Source organism: Aquarana catesbeiana, linkage group LG12 (genome assembly GCF_042186555.1).
Source record: "Aquarana catesbeiana isolate 2022-GZ linkage group LG12, ASM4218655v1, whole genome shotgun sequence".
In the NCBI taxonomy this organism is placed as follows: domain Eukaryota; kingdom Metazoa; phylum Chordata; class Amphibia; order Anura; family Ranidae; genus Aquarana; species Aquarana catesbeiana.
Genome location: NC_133335.1, coordinates 8,154,402 through 8,173,368, shown reverse-complemented (window position 1 = coordinate 8,173,368; position 18,967 = coordinate 8,154,402). Strand labels below are relative to the sequence as shown.

Genomic DNA, 18,967 nt, shown 5'->3' with positions numbered 1-18,967 from the left:
GTTGTGTTTGAACGAAGAAAAGTTCTGACTATGACCCTAAGAATATCAACTCTACCGTTGAGCACGGAGGTGGAAACATGATGCTTTGGGGCTGTTTCTCTGCTAAAGGTACAGGCTGACTTTGCCGCATTGAGGGGCCAATGGACGGGGCCATGTATTGTAAAATCTTGGATGAGAACCTTCTTCCCTCAGCCAGAACACTGAAGATGGGTCGTGGATGGGTCTTCCAGCATAACAATGACCCAAAATATACCGCCAAGGCAACAAAGGAGTGACTCAAGAAGAAGCACATTAAGGTCATGGAGTGGCCTAGCCAGTCTCCAGACCTTAATCCTTTAGAAAATTTATGGAGGAGCTGAAACTTCGAGTTGCCAAGAGACAGCCAAGAAACCTTAAGGATTTAGAGAAGATCTGTAGAGAAGAGAGGACCAAAACCCCTCCTGAGATGTGTGCAAACCTGATCACCAACTACAAGAAACGTCTGACCTCTGTGATCGCCAACAAGGATTTCTCCACCAACTACTAAGTCATGTTTTGCTTGGGGATCAAATACTTATTTTACTCACTGAACTGCAACTAAATTTATAACATTTGTATCATGTGGTTTTTTTGGTTGATATTCTGTCTCCATCATAAAATACACCTATGATAAAAAATTCTAGGCCCTTCATTTCTTTGTAAGTGGGCAAAGTTACACGATCGACAGGGGATCAGATCATTATTTTCCCCCCACTGTATCTACTTTCTGGACTCTCGTGGTCAATACACTTTTACTGACTTTATGGTTGATTGGCGGCTTTCTTGTCCTACGATCTATACCAGTGATGGCGAACTTTGGCACCCCAGGCACTCTGCAGTGTAGATGAGCATCATGGGAAATGTAGTTCTAAAACATCTGGGGTGCCAAGGTTCTCCATCACTGACCCATACCCTTTGGCTGTCCTGCGGCATTGATGAATAACCTGCGTTTTTTTTTTTTTTCTCTTCCTCCAGGGCCTGGGTCCCCATGAATAACTGCTACCTCATGTCCAAAGAAATCCCCTTCTCTGTTAAAAAGACAAAAAGCATCTTTAACAGCGCCATGCAGGAGATGGAGGTCTACGTGGAGAACATTCGCAAGCGTTTCGGCGTTTTTAACTACGCTCCCTTCCGGACGCCTTACACGCCAAACAACCAATACCAAATGCTGCTGGACACCAGTAACCCCGGCGCCGGAACCGTCAAAACCGACAAGACCGAGAAGATCAAGCTGAACTTTGACATGACGGCCTCGCCGAAGATCCTGATGAGCAAGCCCATGCTGAACAGCGGCGGGGGCAGGCGGATTTCATTGACGGACATGCCGCGCTCGCCCATGAGCACCAACTCCTCCGTACACACGGGCTCTGATGTAGAACAAGACGCCGATAAGAAAGTGGCGTCCAGTCACTTCAGCGCTAGCGAGGAGTCGATGGACTTCATTGACAGGAGCACAGGTATGGAGGGGAACGCGACCAATGCATTGAGGGGGTGTCGGTGCCTGCGCAATGCGCAAGCTCCTCATTTACTTATTGCTGCTATAATCCGGTCTTGTCTATGAAATCTTGATGAAGATGCGAGGGATCTTTCATTTTACATTCATTTTCTAGATCAGGTTGAATTGAAAAACCATTCATTGTATTGTGTGTAGTATAACCCAAACCTTTTCTTTTCCTATTGTTCGAAGAAAATGGGGGATATTTATGGTATGCAATATATACAAATAAAAATAATTTTAAAATAAAGGATAAGTTGACCTTTGGGGGAACATGCAACATGTTCCCGCTCCTGCAGCCTCTCCCCCCCCCCCCCCCCCCATCCCCCTTGCTTGTGTCAGCGGGACGGGGATCTTCTCCCCACACCCATTGTCACTATGTGAAAACAGCCGCGTTCTGCCCATACGGATGTGTCATTCATTCACAGAGTTCCGGGAATAAATAAACTACAAATGACGACAGTCTTTGTGGTTGATGGAGTCTGACAAGTGTGATCATGTGACCACTGTGATTGGCTGTCACAGTGGTCACATGTCTGGGAGCTGGTCCTGCCAGAGCAGATCAGCAGATCGTGGGTGCAATGTTTTACAGCCTCCTAAAAAAAAAAAAAAAAAAAAAAAGTGCATTTATCATTATTATTATTATTATTAATTTTACTTCATTTTTCTATTTTTTTTTTTTGTAAATAAAATTAATAATAATATTAAGTGCATTTACATTTTGGTCATCTTTAATTTAAAGTGGTTGTAAACCCTTACAGACCACTTTTACTTACAGGTAAGCCTATATTAAAGCCTATATTAAGGCTAACCTGTAGGTACTGGAAATATCTTCTAAACCTGCACGGTTTAGAAGATATTAACCATATATGCTTGCGCCGACGTCATCGGCGCATGCGCACTGAAGAAAGGGCACGATCGTGCTGTTTCTATAGTGCCTGTGCCGTGATCGTCGGCTCACGCGCACCGGCCAGTAACAGAGCCGGAGTCCACGGCCCCCGGAAGGAAGAGGGGTGAGGATGGAAGCGGCCACCAGCGGGAACCTCTGGGACATCGCGGGCTTCGTTTGCAGGTAACTGTCACATAATGGGCTAGTATGTGATGCATACTAGCCCATTATGCTTTTACTTTGCAGGGAACAAAGAGTAAGTAAAACCCTTCGGGGTTTACTTCCTCTTTAAGGTGAACTTGTTTATTTTATTTGTATGGAATAGAATAGATCCCAATGTCAGTGGGGGGGGGGGGGGGGGAATAATGTCCCATCGTTTGATTCAGTAGGAGTAATTGTGCCCCATTGTTGGTGTCATTGTGAGGAATTGTTCCACATTGTTGGCATCATTGGGAGGAATTGTGCCCCATCATTCGCCTCAGTGGGAGGAATAGTGCCTTCTCGTTGGTGTCATTGGTACTAATTGTGCCCCATTGTTGGTGTCATTGGTACTAATTGTGCCCCATTGTTGGTGTCATTGGTACTAATTGTGCCCCATTGTTGGTGTCATTGGGACTAATTGTGCCCCATTGTTGGTGTCATTGGGAATTGTGCCCCATTACTCTCGGTGGATGACACCAATGCCACAAGAGCCGGATTAAAACAAGTATCTGGCCCCTGGGCTGCAGTTTGGGGACCACTGATTTAGATGAACTTGTTGCCACCCACGTAATGCAGCTCTTGGTTGGCAGGACCGGCTCCCAATCATGTGACCACTGTGACAGCCAATCACAATGGTCACATGATCGTCAATCCATCCTGCACCCCTCGTCTCAGCGATCAGAACATGGATGAATGGAAGGGATAAAATCACAGAGACACGTATGTGGCACCATTTGGAAATACCTGTAATTGCCATCAAAAGTTCCAGTCACATCTTTAAGAGAAAATACAAGTGTGAGACCAAAGTGAGGCGTAGGTGGCCAACGTTAGAGTGACAGGTAAACAAAATGACTGATAGGCCGATGGTGGTGAATCCTTTTCCATTTATTCTCCTGTAGGAGGAGGAGGGAGGACATTCTTCTCGTACTGTAATAATTCTGGATGACTCTGCAGGCAGATTCTGGTGAGACCTTTTTGAGGTGCCTGTTTAAGGCACCATTATTGGCTCATATGGGGGCCACAACCAACTCCTAAGGCAATAATCACATACCCACCTGGCTATCCAACCACCAGAATGGAAGAGGGGCATTGGCTCATTCGAGGGTCTTTCACGTATATAAGTCTACTTTCTTTTGCACCATGCGGGTGTTCAGTCTGTGGTCAGATCTTCTGTAAATGGGGCCTAGCTGAAAAGCTTTAGGTTACCTTTGTATAGGGGTCACTTCAGGCTATATGCTGATGACATTGCCAAAAGTATTGGGACACCCCAATTACATGCCTGCCTTTACACACACATGAACTTTAATGGCATCCCAGTCTTAGTCCGTAGGGTTCAATATTGAGTTGGCCCACACTCGCCTGCCCCATGGTCCAGCGATGCGGCCGGCCAAAGCCTCGCTTCTCTCCTTCTCCTCTCCGCCAGGCATTGCAAGTGTGGGCCCTCGGCTGTGACGTCACAGCCGAGTGCGCATTGCGCATGCACCTTCTGATAGGCCGGGCAATCTTCTGGAACCTGTGACATGCCCCAAAAGATCGCAGGGAGGGAGAGGGGAACCTCCGCTCAGCGCCGTGGCGCCATGAGTGGAAGAGGGAGCTGGGTACCTGTGAAAACTAGGTACCCCCCCAAAAAATAAATTACATGCCAAATGTGGCTCTTCGGGGGTTAGGAGTCCTTAAAGTGGAAGTTCCATTTTTGGGTGGAACTTCGTTTTAACTGAAGGAAACCTGGTCACCTGGTCAGTGGTATAATGTGGGTTGTCGGCGCCCGGGGCAAGGCAAGTAATTTGCACCGCCTAACCCGTGGACTTTTAGGTACCCCCACTCTGATCACATCCCCAGATACCCCCTCCCCCCCACATTATGATTACACTCCCCAGATACCCTCCACCCCACACTCTGATCACACCCCCTAGATACCCCCCACACTGAGCACACACACAGATGCACCCTCACCTTGATCACACCCCTCAGATCCCCCCCCCTCCCCGCCACACTTTGATCACACACCCCCAGATAAACCCCCCCCCAAACCCGGATCACCCCCTCAGATACCACCCACACTGATCACACCCACCATCCACTCTGATCACACCCCCAGATTCCCCACTCTGATGATCACACCTCCAGGCACCCCCCCATCCCCCCACTCTGGTCACACCTCCAGATACCCTCCACTATCCCACCACTCTGATCACACCCCCCAGATACTCCCCTTCCCCATCACACACAAACACACACAATCCCTCCACACCTCACCGGTTCAGCACCTGGGACAGGAGGTGCAGGAGAATATCTGCAGCACAATTTCCGGCGGTGGCGGCGGCAGCAACTAGCGGGGAGCATCCTCCACCCTGACCACCTCCGCTGGCACCCCGGTCTCCCCCCACCTCTCCCCTTCCCCCCTCACAGCGTGATGCTCACTGCCTGCACACACTCTGGATCAGGATGCTCTGCATGCTTGGATCCGTTCTCCCTGCTTTCTCAGTGACTGCAGATAAACAGCAGGTAGACAAAAACCTCCACACTGCGCCCTCCCTTCTACCGGGGCGCAGCGTGGAGGCTTTAGTGCCTGCTGCCTTATGGTGGTGCTGGTCTTGTATGCGCCCCTCTAAATGTTGTGCCCGGGGCGACCGCACCGGCTGCCCCCACGCTACGCCACTGCACCTGGTTGGCTGTGCTATGTGACAAAGCTGTATAAATCCCAGGACTGGATGTACATAAATATGATTCCTTTGGCAGTTAAAATAGCTCCTATATATGTATGGTATTTATCGGATTGCCTGAAGTTTCAATAAAATAGAACAAGAAAAATAATGCAAGAAAAAAACTCCAGCGTGTTTCCTGATAAAATATGTGGAAGTTATTTGTCTGTTTCTAATGGCATTGCAACTTATTTCACAGCTTCTCCTGTTTCTACAAAGACGGGGCATGGAGGGAGCATCACGGACAGCCCGAAGCCTTTCTCTCCTCAATCTTCCACCCCGTTACCGGCAAAACCGGATAGGAGCAGCAGCACCGGCAGCATTCTTAACCTCAACCTCGGTCAGTGACTAATGGTAGTCGGGAAAGACTCGCAATGCATTTGCGAAACCACCAGAGAAGGAGAGATAGTCTAAGTGGTCGGATTCCCCTGTAACTAGTTTATTCTCTGCAGTCATTCGGCAATCTTGCCACATTTTTCAGGTATAGATGACAAAATCTCTGCCTGAAATATGCAGCAAATTCACCCCAGAAATTACATATCTGTAAGGTTTACAATAGCAGCTTTGTATAAATACAATGTAGTTTCCCATAGGCAGTGCAAGCCAATCACATTACATTAGTTTAGGACAAGCAGGGCGCTCCATACATTTGTTTTTATTTTTGAGGAGATATTGGCTTTTCTGCCTTGCTCTTTGATTGGCCCAGAACTGTCACATTGGGGGCAGGGTGAGTCCGCAGTCCTGTGTAAGGTTGGACAGGGGGGGAGACTTTTGTCCTTACTGCTGGTGGCTGAACAGTGCACCTAGGAGGGAGTTGCCTTTAAGGATGAAGCACAAGTTAATTTTAAGCTAATTGCTTTTGTATGTGTATCTAAAAAAAAAACTGTAAAACTGCATCATTCCAATAAAGAGCTCCTGAATTGTGAAAGCTGTGCCCTAAATACAAGCAGAGGGCCAAGGACTAGTCACCAGTATTTTTTGTAGACTCCACGCAGCTGATGTTTTTTTCCCCATTATTGCCTTACCAAGCCTTGTTCAACAATGTGTCTCTCTGTGGAGGGAGCCATCAAGGTAGAGGAGCAGGATTTTGTTTGCTTATATGGGGAACCACAGATCCACATTATAGGTGAAGTAGAGACATCATTGCATCGCAGGTCCTTAGGTACAGCTTGCTCTTCAGTAAGGAAAACAGTGAGCAGAGCAGTATTCAGTATTCCTAAATATCCAGAGATTGCCAGGCTTGGAAACAGGGAGATCCTTGCACTGCAGGCTCAGATACAGCTTCCTCTCCAGCAAGAACAGTGAGCAGTACAGTAGTGACATTACCATATCTCACTCCAAATCTCTGGTGATTGCACTGCAGGACTTCAGGTACAGCTTCCTCTCCAGCAGCAACAGTGAGCAGCACTGTAGTGACATCACCAAATCTCCAGAGATTGCCAGGCTTGGAAGGAGGGAGATCCTTGCATGGCAGGTCCTCAGGTACAGCTTTCTTTCCAGCAAGGAGAACAGTGAGCATAACAGTAGTTACCCTATCTAACGCCAAAACTCTGGAGATTGCCAGGCTTGGAAGCAGGGAGATCTTTGCACAGCAGGACTTCAGGTACAGCATTCCTCTCCAGCAAGAACAGTGAGCAGCACAGTGGTGACATCACCAAATCTCACTCCAAATCTCCAGAGATTGCCAGACTTGGAAGGAGGGAGATCCTTGCATTGCAGGTCCTCAGGTACAGCTCCCTCTCCATCAAGGAGAATGGTGAGCAGAATATTGGTGACATCATCAAATCTGACTCCAGATCTCTGGAGATTGCCAGGCTTGAAAGCAGGGAGATTCTTGCATTGCAAGTTCTCAGGTATAGCTTCCTCTCCAGCAAGGAGAACCATGAGCAGAACAGTAGTGACATCACCAATTCCCCAGAAATTGCCAGGCTTGGAAGCAGGGAGATCTTGGCACTGCAGGTTCTCAGGTACAGCTTCCTGTCCAGCAATGAGAACAGTGAGCAGAACAGTGGTGACATCACCAAATTTCCAGAGATTGCCAGGCTTGGATGCAGGGAGATCCTTGCAGTGCAGGTTCTCAGGTATAGCTTCCTCCCCAGCAAGGAGAATAGTGAGCAGAACAGTAGTGACATCCCCAAATCTGGTGAGACTAGCATTCAGTGGCAGCAATGCCTTAGATGATCTCACACTGCAGATATACAGCTATGAAGCTACAGAGCAGGAGTGCCCAGGCACAGGAATTGCACTGCTATTTTTCAGGTGGATTTTTCAGGGTACTGCCTAGGCACAATGAACATTTCTAGATTTTGCTCTGTAAGATAGAAGATCCTCCCTTTTAGAGTTAAGGTCCACGTGCTTGCACATACTTTTGATATTTGAACCAGCTGAATTTGAATTTCTCTCTTTAGATCGTAGTAAGGCGGAGATGGACTTGAAGGAGCTCAGTGAGTCGGTTCTTCAGCAGTCAACACCCACGTCCCTCATTTCTCCCAAGAGGCAAATTCGCAGCCGATTTCAGCTGAACCTCGACAAGACCATTGAAAGCTGTAAAGCTCAATTAGGTACCTCCACATATTTATCACCTGTAAATGGACCTCTAAAAACTACACAATAAATAGTTTGATTGATTTGGGATAAATGTCTCTTTTAAACCCAGGAATTAATGAGATTCCAGAAGACGCCTACGCTGCAGCGGAACATAGCGACTCCGAGGAGTCCGAGAAGACCGATTCCAGCGACAGCGAGTATATTAGTGATGAGGAGAAGCCAAAGATTGAGCGGAATGTCGATGTCAAAGAGAGCATAAAAGTTGAAAAGGCAGCAGTTTCCCCTTCTACATCGACAAAGAAAAAGGCCAAACCCGCTGGCGCGACAGAGGTGAAAGTTAACAGCAAAAGTGCTCCCGCGGTGGCAGAGAAGGGGGAGGTGGTGGGGAAGGAAAAAGCAGCCCCTGCCACGGAGAAAGACGTTCCTGATAAAGGCAAAACGCACTCCGCTAAGGACAAACTGAAAGGGAAAGACGATACTGACTCGCCAACGGTACGCCTTGGTCTGGACTCGGATTCCGAGAACGAACTGGTCATAGACCTTGGGGAGGATCACCCGGGGCGGGAAGGACGCAAGTCTAAGAAAGAGGCTAAGGAACCGCCAGCAAAGCACCCAGAAAGTACGTCTATCCCGATCATTATCAAAATATACAAGATGCAGAAGGTTCTGCTGTAATAAATGCACCTACTCTGGCTGCACTCCTCCACAGAAGATTCTCTTCTGTGGAAGAGACTGCGATTCTTTTGGTTGGTATGGATAGGTGACAGTGTCAAGGAGAGGGCAGTAAGTATAGTCAGGAAAGTAATTTAGTGGGATTTTATGGGTGCCGGGCAAATAGATTTAGACAGACATCGAAGTAAAAAATATAAATCACATTTTATTAAACATAAACAAAGTTAAAAAATTATGCTGGCTTGACATAATATAAAACAAACAGCAGTACATATCAGATTAAGTTATGAATAAGCAGTCACTCAGCACTATATTCCCGACATGTTTCGCCCGTTAGGGCTTCCTCAGGGCATGTATGTTGAGGGACCAGAATGGATAACGAGCGAAACCTGTCGGGATTATAGTGCTGAGTGACTGCTTATTCATAACTTAATCTGATATGTACTGCTGTTTGTTTTATATTATGTCGAGCCAGCATAATTTTTAAGCACTGCGATTCTATGTTTTCATTTACTCAGATTGTGGAGTTCGTGGTGAGAGAAGTACGGAGACTACCTATGCTGATTCCTCCTTGCTTGTCATGCTTATCCTCTTTCTTTTGTTGTTTCTGCTGACCTGTAACCAGTACGCAGATTAGATCCTGACTTCTATGGTGGAGTTATTATCCCGGATCAAGGACTGAGAAAGTGCTGAAGACATTGGATCAGTATGGCAGCTGGGCAGCTCACGTTATCAGAGGAAAGTCAGCAGCCTTCCTATTTCTCTCAGCACATGTAAAGTGGAGCTCCAGCAAAACCTTTTCTGTTTTTAAACCTGGTAGGGAAGACATTGAACGCAATGTCAGCACTCCCATTCGGATCTGTGTTCAACATTTACAAACTGCAGTTGAATGGCAGACACTGAGCTTAGGCCTGTTTTACGAAGGCTTCAGCTTGTATAAGAACGGTATGAACAAGAAAACCTCGACAAAGCATTTTTCAGCAAGCTTTGTTGCCGCTTTTAGACCCCTTTCACACTGGGGCCGCCCGTGCGCTAGCAGTAAAGCGCAGCTCGTTTTAGTGGCGCTTTACCGCTGTTTAAGCGGCGCTTTTTGGCCCCTAGCGGGGCGCTTTTAACCCCAAAGAAGGGAGTTGAAAACTCCCGTGTTGCAGCGTTTCTGAGGCACTTCGGAAGCGCTGCCCATTCATTGCAGTGGGCAGGGGCATTCCCAAAACCACCCCAAAAATGCTGCTTGCAGGACTTTTTCTAACGTCCCACAAGCGCACCACCCAGGTGTGAAAGCACCCATTGCAATGAATGGGAGGCAGTTTTCAGGCGCTGTTTCTAGCGTTAAAATGCCTGAAAACTGCCTCAGTGTGAAAGGGGTCTTAAAGTATCAAGTATATGAAGTATATGTTTGTAAAAGTATATGAAGTATATGTTTGTAAATGTTGAACACAGATCCTAATAGCAGTGCTGATTTCCACTTTAAGCAAGCTGCTAGCAGGCTTCAGAGCTTGTTGAAAGCTTCCTAAAAAGTCTGCCTACAGCTTGCTTCAAGTGGCAATCCGCACTCCTATTAGGATCTGTGTTCAACATTTACAAACCGGAGATGAATGGTATTTTAAAAGCGTCAACAAAGCTGGCCGAAAGCTCTGCGACTGCTTTGTCAAAGCTTGCTGCTCACACTGCTCTTATACAAGCTGAAGCCCTTGTGAAACGGGCCTAAAGCCCCGACAGAGGTTCTCCCTTTTTCCCCATTCCACTCAAAACTAGAAAAGGTTTTGGCCGGAGTTTCACTTTAAAGTGGCATTACATCCATGAGCCATCAAATCTAATGTGGTAGCATCAGTCATTGCTAAAATCCTGGCCTGTTTTGTTTTTTTTCTTTGTGCCCCCTTTAACCAAAAACTAGAAGTGCTTGCCAAGAACACTTTGGTTTATAGGGTGGCTGCTTTGACTTCCGGGTTACCTCTGGGAGCTCCATAGCATAGCCATTCTACTTTGACTGCATGTAATGACATCAGTTTGGTAGACCGCTGTAGAAATCAAAAAGCTGGATGAATAAAGTTTATTGAATTAAAAAAAAAAAGTGCTGGTCCTCCAGTGCAGGAACCTGAGGGAAGCAGGACGGTGCGCGCTTCCCGACAAAGGTACAGCTAATGAAATGGAGATACTGGGAATCAATTAATAACTGAGGGTTTACCACTTGAAGACCAGGCACTTTTTGTTTACATGTTTCAATCAGTATTTTTTGCTAGAAAATAACTTATAACCCCAGAACATTTTTTTTTTTTTTTGCACGGACACCCTTGGTAATAAAATGGTGATCATTGCAATTTTTTATGTTACATGGTGTTTGTGCAGCGGTTTTTCAAACGCAATTTTTTTGGGGGGAAAAAAAAATACACTTTAATGAATAAAAAACAAAACGCAATATATACCCCAAATCTTTTGTAAAATGTAAAAGATGATGTTACACCGAGTAAATAGATACCAAATATGTCATTGCGCACGCTCGTAGAATGGCGACAAACTACGGTACTTCCAAAATCTCTATAGGCGACGCTTTTTTACAGGTTACCTGTTTAGAGTTACAGAGGTCGTCTAACGCTAGAATTATTGCTCTCGCTCGAACGTTCGCGGCGAAACCTCACATGTGTGGTGCGAAAACCATTTATATGTGCGTGTGTGACCTACTTATGCGTTTCTTTTTTTTTTTTTTTTTTTTTTTTTTACACTGTCTTTTTTTTTCATTACTTTTATAAATAAGAGATGACAGGTCCTATTTATGGAGAGATATGGGGTCAAAAAGACCCCAAATATCTCCTTTACCTTTTTAAAAGCAAAAAATACATATTTCATCTTTTTCTTTAAAAAAAAAAAAAAAAAATGTTTACGTCCAACCCTTGACCTGAAGTGACATCATGATGTCACTCTGGTCCTCCAAGGCCATAGAGGCGATCAGAGACGATTTAGTCTTCGCCTACTTCCACCCTGGACCGGAAGTGACATTATGATGTTGCTCTGCTTCTCCAAGGCCATAGAGGTGATCAGAGACGATCTGGTCTTCGCCTACTTCCACCCTGGACCGGAAGGGACATGGTGTCGCTCTGGTCCTCCAAGGCCATAGAGGCGATCAGAGGCGATCTGGTCTTCGCCTACTTCCACCCTGGACCGGAAGTGACATTATGATGTTGCTCTGCTTCTCCAAGGCCATAGAGGTGATCAGAGACGATCTGGTCTTCGCCTACTTCCACCCTGGACCGGAAGGGACATGGTGTCGCTCTGGTCCTCCAAGGCCATAGAGGCGATCAGAGACGATTTAGTCTTCGCCTACTTCCACCCTGGACCGGAAGTGACATTATGATGTTGCTCTGCTTCTCCAAGGCCATAGAGGTGATCAGAGACGATCTGGTCTTCGCCTACTTCCACCCTGGACCGGAAGGGACATGGTGTCGCTCTGGTCCTCCAAGGCCATAGAGGCGATCAGAGGCGATCTGGTCTTCGCCTACTTCCACCCTGGACCGGAAGTGACATCATGATATCGCTCTGGTTCTCCAAGGCCATAGAGGCGATCAGAGACGATCTGGTCTTCGCCTACTTCCAGCCTGGACTGGAAGGGACATTATGGTGTCGCTCTGGTCCTCCGAGGCCATAGAGGCGATCAGAGATGATCTGGTCTTTGTTCGCCTCTGTAGCCAGCCGGCTGCACCGTCGGATCTTTTCTCGGGCGCGCCGGTCAGAACGGTCAGCCCGAGAAAAACTGGTGAGTGGTGGGAGGGAAGGGGGAGAGGCATCTCCTCCCGCCATTTCTGAACGCGTTTCAGTGGCTAATGAGCCACCCGGACCGCTTTGATTACAAAGCCAGCCGTCGGCTGCAAAAAAAATACCGGGCTTATGGATGATTTCTTCAGCCATAACCCCTGTGTTCATATAGAATACATACAGAATACTTTATTAATCCCAAAGGGAAACTGGGAAATTATTATGACACAGACACACTTAACAAAGACAACACAAGATCACAACAATACACTGAACAAGATGCTAAAAACACAACAAAAAGACCAATAACAGCCATTAGCACCAAATAAACAAAATTTAAACGACACTACAAATATCCATACGTATAAAATGCAACATAGAATAGATAACACGGATTATAATAACATAGAAACTACTAAATACAAATAATACACCACTTTCTCTAACACCACCCCAAATAATAACCAATACTATAAAAACAACACAAAATTCTGATCATAAACCAGAATTAAATCTTTACCTCCAGCCCTCACAGGAAAGAATTATATATGAAGATAATGTGTTCCACCATTCTTATATTGGCTGACTGTATATTTATACTCAGGTAAGCCTTGTGGGTAGGAAAGGGTGAGGTAAGGCATGGGTGTAAACTTATTTGTTCTCCTAATTTTGGAATCAATCAGAACACCCATCTATATTCCCAGGCTGTCCAGCAGAGGGCAGTATACTTGATACACATAGCACCTCCCCTTTTTATCTTTTATTATTTTATAACCGTGAACTTTAACCAAAAAGAATTCTGGGGCATTCACACTCATCCCGAAATGGAATGGGGTAGATTCCCAAACAAAAAGCTGGACTCCTACAGTGTGCCAACGATAGGAAGATACACGCAAAAAAAACAAAAAAAAATCTATAAATGTTATTACAGAATATAGTAAAAGTGCCATCTAAATGTTAAAAACATCCGTACTGAATCCAACTGCAATATATTTGTTAATCCATACATAAAGAGTTACAATCGGCTCATGGAATCGACGCGTTTCGCATAATCTGCTTCATCAGGGTCTAGGCTGAACTATATATACAAGAGATGGCTAAGTGAAAAAGAAAAGGGGCACCCCTATCTTACACCTCCAAACTCCCTCCTCCTTGGGGAAGGTGGTATATGAGATATATTTATTATTGGTGGTACGTTCCAGTTCGGGCCCAACCTTATATGGCTGTCCCCCTGTTTCCTTGGAGTATACACACAAGAGATGGCTAAAAAAAATGACAAAATACAATATACATAATAATGTCATAGTAACACACATAAAATACAAGACATTGTAAAAAAAAAAAAACAGATCAAGAAGAGTGACCTGACGAAAGATAGAGAAAAAAAAAAACAAAACAAGGGATACCCCTATCCCACAAATTCAAACTCCTTCCTCCACACCCGCCTTGCGGGTCCAGCCAGAATATCGAGAAAATGGGCGGCCTACGGGGGGGGCTATATAAGGTTGGGCCTGGACTGGAACATATCACCAATAATAATATATAGTATCTCGCAAAAGTGAGTACACCCCTCACATTTTTGTAAACCTTTTCTTCTATCTTTTCATGTGACAACACTGAAGAAATGACACTTGTCTACAATGTAAAGTAGTGAGTGTACAGCTTGTATAGCAGTGTAAATTTGCTGTCCCCTCAAAATAACTCAACACACAGCCATTAATGTCTAAACCGCTGGCAACAAAAGTCAGTACACCCTTAAGTGAAAACATCCAAATTGGGCCCAATTAGCCATTTTCCCTCCCCGGTGTCATGTGACTCGTTAGTGTTACAAGGTCTCAGGTGTGAATGGGGAGCAGGTGTGTTAAATTTGGTGTTATCGCTCTCACTCTCTCATACTGGTCACTGGAAGTTCAACATGGCACCTCATGGCAAAGAACTCTCTGAGGATCTGAAAATTTTTTTTTTTTGCTCTACATAAAGATGGCCTAGGCTATAAGAAGATTGCCAAGACCCTGAAACTGAGCTGCAGCCCGGTGGCCAAGACCATACAGCGGTATAACAGGACAGATTCCACTTAGAACAGGTCTCGCCATGGTCCACCAAAGAAGTTGAGGTCACGTGCTCAGCGTCATATCCAGAGGTTGTCTTTGGGAAATGGACGTTTAGACATTAATGGCTGTGTGTTGAGTTATTTTGAGGGGACAGCAAATTTACACTGTTATACAAGCTGTACACTCACTACTTTACATTGTAGACAAGTGTCATTTTTTCAGTGTTGTCACATGAAAAGATAGAAGAAAATATTTACAAAAATGTGAGGGGTGCACTTACTTTTGTGAGATACTGTATCATATACCGCCTTTCCTAAGAAGAAAGGAGCTTGGAGGTGTAAGATAGGGATGCCCCTTTTCTTTTTTTTTTTTCCTTAGCAATCTCTTGTATGTATAGTCCAGCGTTGATCCTGAGGAAGTAGATTATGCGAAACGTGTCGTATCCACGCGCTGATTGTAACGTTTTATTTATGGAGAAACAAATATATTGCAGTTGGTTTCAGTATTGATGTTTTTAACATTTTAGATGGCATTTTAGCTATATTCTTTAATTAAAAATGTATTCTAATTTTATATTTGTCGCATGTTACTTCCCATCATTGAGTCTCACTTTTTTTGTTTGGAGATAAGCATCCCAGAGCTTTTTTTGGGTAGAGTATTTGGGGATATAGTGCCCAGGGGTCTCAAACAACTGGCGGCCCTCAAGCTGTTGAAAAACTACAAGTCCCATGAGGCCTTGCAAGGCTGACAGTTATGCCCCGTACACACGGTCGGACTTTGTTCGGACATTCCGACAACAAGATCCTAGGATATTTTCCGACGGATGTTGGCTCAAACTTGTCTTGCATACACACGGTCACACAAAGTTGTCGGAAAATCCGATCGTTCTGAACGCGGTGACGTACAACACGTACGTCGGGACTATAAACGGGGCAGTGGCCAATAGCTTTCATCTCTTTATTTATTCTGAGCATGCGTGGCACTTTGTGCGTCGAATTTGTGTACACACGATCGGAATTTCCGACAACGGGTTTTGTTGTCAGAAAATGTTATCTCCTGCTCTCAAACTTTGTGTGTCGGAAAATCCGATGGAAAATGTCCGATGGAGCCCACACACGGTCAGAATTTCCGACAACACGCTCCGATCGGACATTTTCCATCGGAAAATCCGACCGTGTGTACAGGGCATTACAAGCATGACTTCCCTCAGGCAAAGGTATGATGGGACTTGTAGTTCCGCAGCAGCTGGAGGGCCGCCAGTTTGAGGCCCCTTATACGCTTATCTCACATTTTCAGGCTGGTCTTTGTATGAACTTTATTTAAACCCAGACATTTCCTAGTTAGCTTAAAGTGGAACTAAACCCTCCTATCGTTTTCAGCCAAGGAAGCTGCCATCTTGGCCTCTGCTTAATCTTCAGCCGCCATGGTGATGCACATGTGATCAGTTATGACGCCAGCCATTGGATGGTTTGACAGTTTGGTTAAGAGCACAACCAATGTGACAGTTACATTCCTGGCACGTGTCTGGGAATGTAATTGCTTTTTAAAAATGTTAAATCGATGGGTTTAGTTTTGCTTTAACCCGGTGCAGTCTGCAGATCAGTTTTATTGTGTTTTGCGTGTTTTATGTTTCTTCTGACGAAAACGGTCCCCATTTTGCGCAGGTAAGGCCTCCGCTAATAGCAGCAGCAGCCAGCCGGCCGTGGACACCCCGATCCTGACGCGTTCCGCAGCCCAGGCCGCCCCCGCAGTCGGAGTGACGGTGACCACCAACGCAGTAGCCTCTGCCACCGCTCAGGCCGCCGCCACGGGGAGCCCGGTAAAGAAACAGAGGCCCCTCCTGCCCAAAGAGACCGTACCCACGGCGCCGAAGGTGGTATGGAACCAGTCCAACAAGTTCCAGACCTCGTCGCAGAAATGGCACATGCAGAAGGTGCAGAGGCAGCAACAGCAGCAGCAGACGACGACGACAACGGCGGTGGCAACGACGACGACAACTACCCAGCCAAGCACCCCAACTACCCCGAGCACCCCGACCACCCCGAGTACCACAGCACCGCCTCAGTCTCCGCAAGGCACGAGATACCAAACGCGGCAGGCTGTTAAAGGTATGCACCGCAGATCTTTGTGTTCTTGACAGCACAACCCCCTCCTAACCTTCCTTTTTCACACATACAGTATTTTCTTGTGGTACACTGGGGGGGGGGTTCAAAGATTTCAAGGTTTAGTCCCCACCAACAGGAGGTAGGATACCAAGGAAACAAAAGGTCCAGGTCCTCAGTGGAAGCATCATTCCATGCGGACAGCAACATCCAATCCGTTTATCTGTTTTATTAACTTCTCTATCGTTTATCTGACTGCTGAGGACAGGGCAAGCAATGCATCTTTGTATTAGGGCTATTTCTTGGGGGGGGGGGGGGGGTATTATTTACAATAACTGAAGCAGCAAGTGCTATGCAACTTCAGCATGTATCGGGCCCATCAGAATCCTGATGTCATTTGAAAGATGAAGCCGTCCCGGGTGCTGTGAGAATCTCTTCTACTCTTACAGTCCTCTAGACCCCACGGACAATACATGTCCTGAGAGCGGAGTTCTACCCATTGTCAAATATTCTTCGAATAACAATGCCCACCCGCAGTACAGTCCTAAATGGATATCCTAATTTTTTTTCTTTTTTATTATTATTTTGAAATACCTTTTTTTTATTTTTTTATTATTTTTATTTATTTATTTATTTATTTAACCACTTGCTGACTTTTTATGGCACTTTTTGTTTTTAAGTTTAAATCAGTATTTTTTTGCTAGAAAATTACTTTATTATTTTTATTATTATTATACACGATTTATATAGCGCCAACAGTTTATGCGGCGCCTTACGATGTAGATGGGGGACAGCACAATCACAGTACAGTTCAACACAGAATGGACAGGAGGGCCCGACACGTAGAGCTTACATTCTAAAGTAACCCCCAAACATATATATATATATATATATATATATATATATGTGTGTGTGTGTGTGTGTGTGTGTGTGTATGTATATATATATATATATATATATATATATATATATATATATATATAAATATATGTGTATGTATGTATGTGTATATATATATATATATATATATATATATATATATATATATATATAATTTTTATTTTTATTTTTTTTTAGCAGAGACCCCAGAGAGTAAAATGACAATCATCATTTTACTCTCTGGGGTCTCTGCTAAAAAAAAAAAAAAAAAAAAAAATGATAATTTATAATCTAATTCTTTATGTCACACGGTATTTGCTCAGCGGTTTTGCAAACACATTTTTTTTTTGGGGGGGGGGGGGAGTATATACTTTTAGTGCCAGGTCACACCACATGCAGTCCAGTGCGTTTTTTTTTTTTTTTTTTTTCTGTATCAAAAACACATAGAAAGTAGGTTATATGGTTTTCAATGGCATAGTTCACACCAGTGCGTTCCAGTTCCAGAAAAAAAAAAGGTAGAACATGCTGCATTTTAGCTGCACTGGACTGTACTGGAACGCTGTAAAAGCACCAAAAATGCACTGGAGCGCACGTTTTTAGGGCCAGTTCACATCATAGAAACGCAGTCCGGGTGCATTCCAGATGCACCCGGAGACTGGAGCTCCACTTTAAAGTTATGTCCTGGCAGATGGCTTTAGGCCGGCCCCTTTATCGGGTATAGTAAATAGATTAAAACAAACTGTGCAGTACTGCTATAGTATACATTTTATGTACCTCATGAAGCCTGGCTGGAATTCTCCCAGGACGTTGCCAAGTACTTGCAGGACGTTGCTAATTGAGGCCTAGTCGTCACTGCTTACCTCCACCATCATAGGAGGGAGCTCTTTCTCTGAGTCAGCCCCTCACATACTCTTTTCTCTCCCCTGATGCAGTAGCTCTGAGCTCCGGATTTCCCGTTCAGCGCTCTGAGCCCCCCCCCCCTGTCAGAACACAATAGCTCAGCAAGGGAGACCGCTGTACTAACATCACTGGGTTGAAAAAAAAAAAAAACTAGTGGTGTGTACTAGGCTTTAAACTTACAGTGGGGAAAATAATGATTTGATCCCCTGCAGACCACTTACAAAGAAATTAAGGGTCTATAATTTTTATCATAGGTGTATTTTATATGATAGAGACAGAATATCAACCAAAAATCCAGAAAAAAAACACATCATACAAATGTTATAAATTGAGTTGCAGTTCAGTGAGTAAAATAAGTATTTGATCCCCAAGCAAAACATGACTTAGTAGTTGGTGGAGAAACCCTTGTTGGCGATCACAGAGGTCAGACGTTTCTTGTAGTTGGTGATCAGGTTTGCACACATCTCAGGAGGGATTTTGGTCCACTCTTCTTTACAGATCTTCTCCAAATCCTTAAGCTTTCGTAGCTTGGCAACATGAAGTTTCAGCTCCCTCCATAAATTTTCTATGGGATTAAGGTCTGGAGACTGACTAGGCCACTCCATGACCTTAATATGCTTCTTTTTGAGCCACTCCTTTGTTGCCTTGGCGGTATGTTTTGGGTCATTGTCATGCTGGAAGACCCATCCATGACCCATCTTCAGTGTTCTGGCTGAGGGAAGAAGGTTCTCATCCAAGATTTTACAATACATGGCCCCGTCCAT

At 45.0% G+C, this 18,967-nt stretch overlaps 1 protein-coding gene across 1 annotated transcript in view; it reads left to right on the top strand.

Moving 5' to 3' along the window:
- The window catches only part of ZMYND8 (zinc finger MYND-type containing 8), a gene marked incomplete in the record, with an annotated part of 135,090 nt that overhangs the window by 101,329 nt on the left and 14,794 nt on the right, over positions 1-18,967 (top strand). Inside the window, 5 exon segments of the mRNA XM_073607203.1 lie at positions 994-1,475; positions 5,505-5,645; positions 7,714-7,866; positions 7,962-8,471; positions 15,987-16,430. Coding sequence (XP_073463304.1) covers positions 994-1,475; positions 5,505-5,645; positions 7,714-7,866; positions 7,962-8,471; positions 15,987-16,430 — 1,730 coding nt within the window.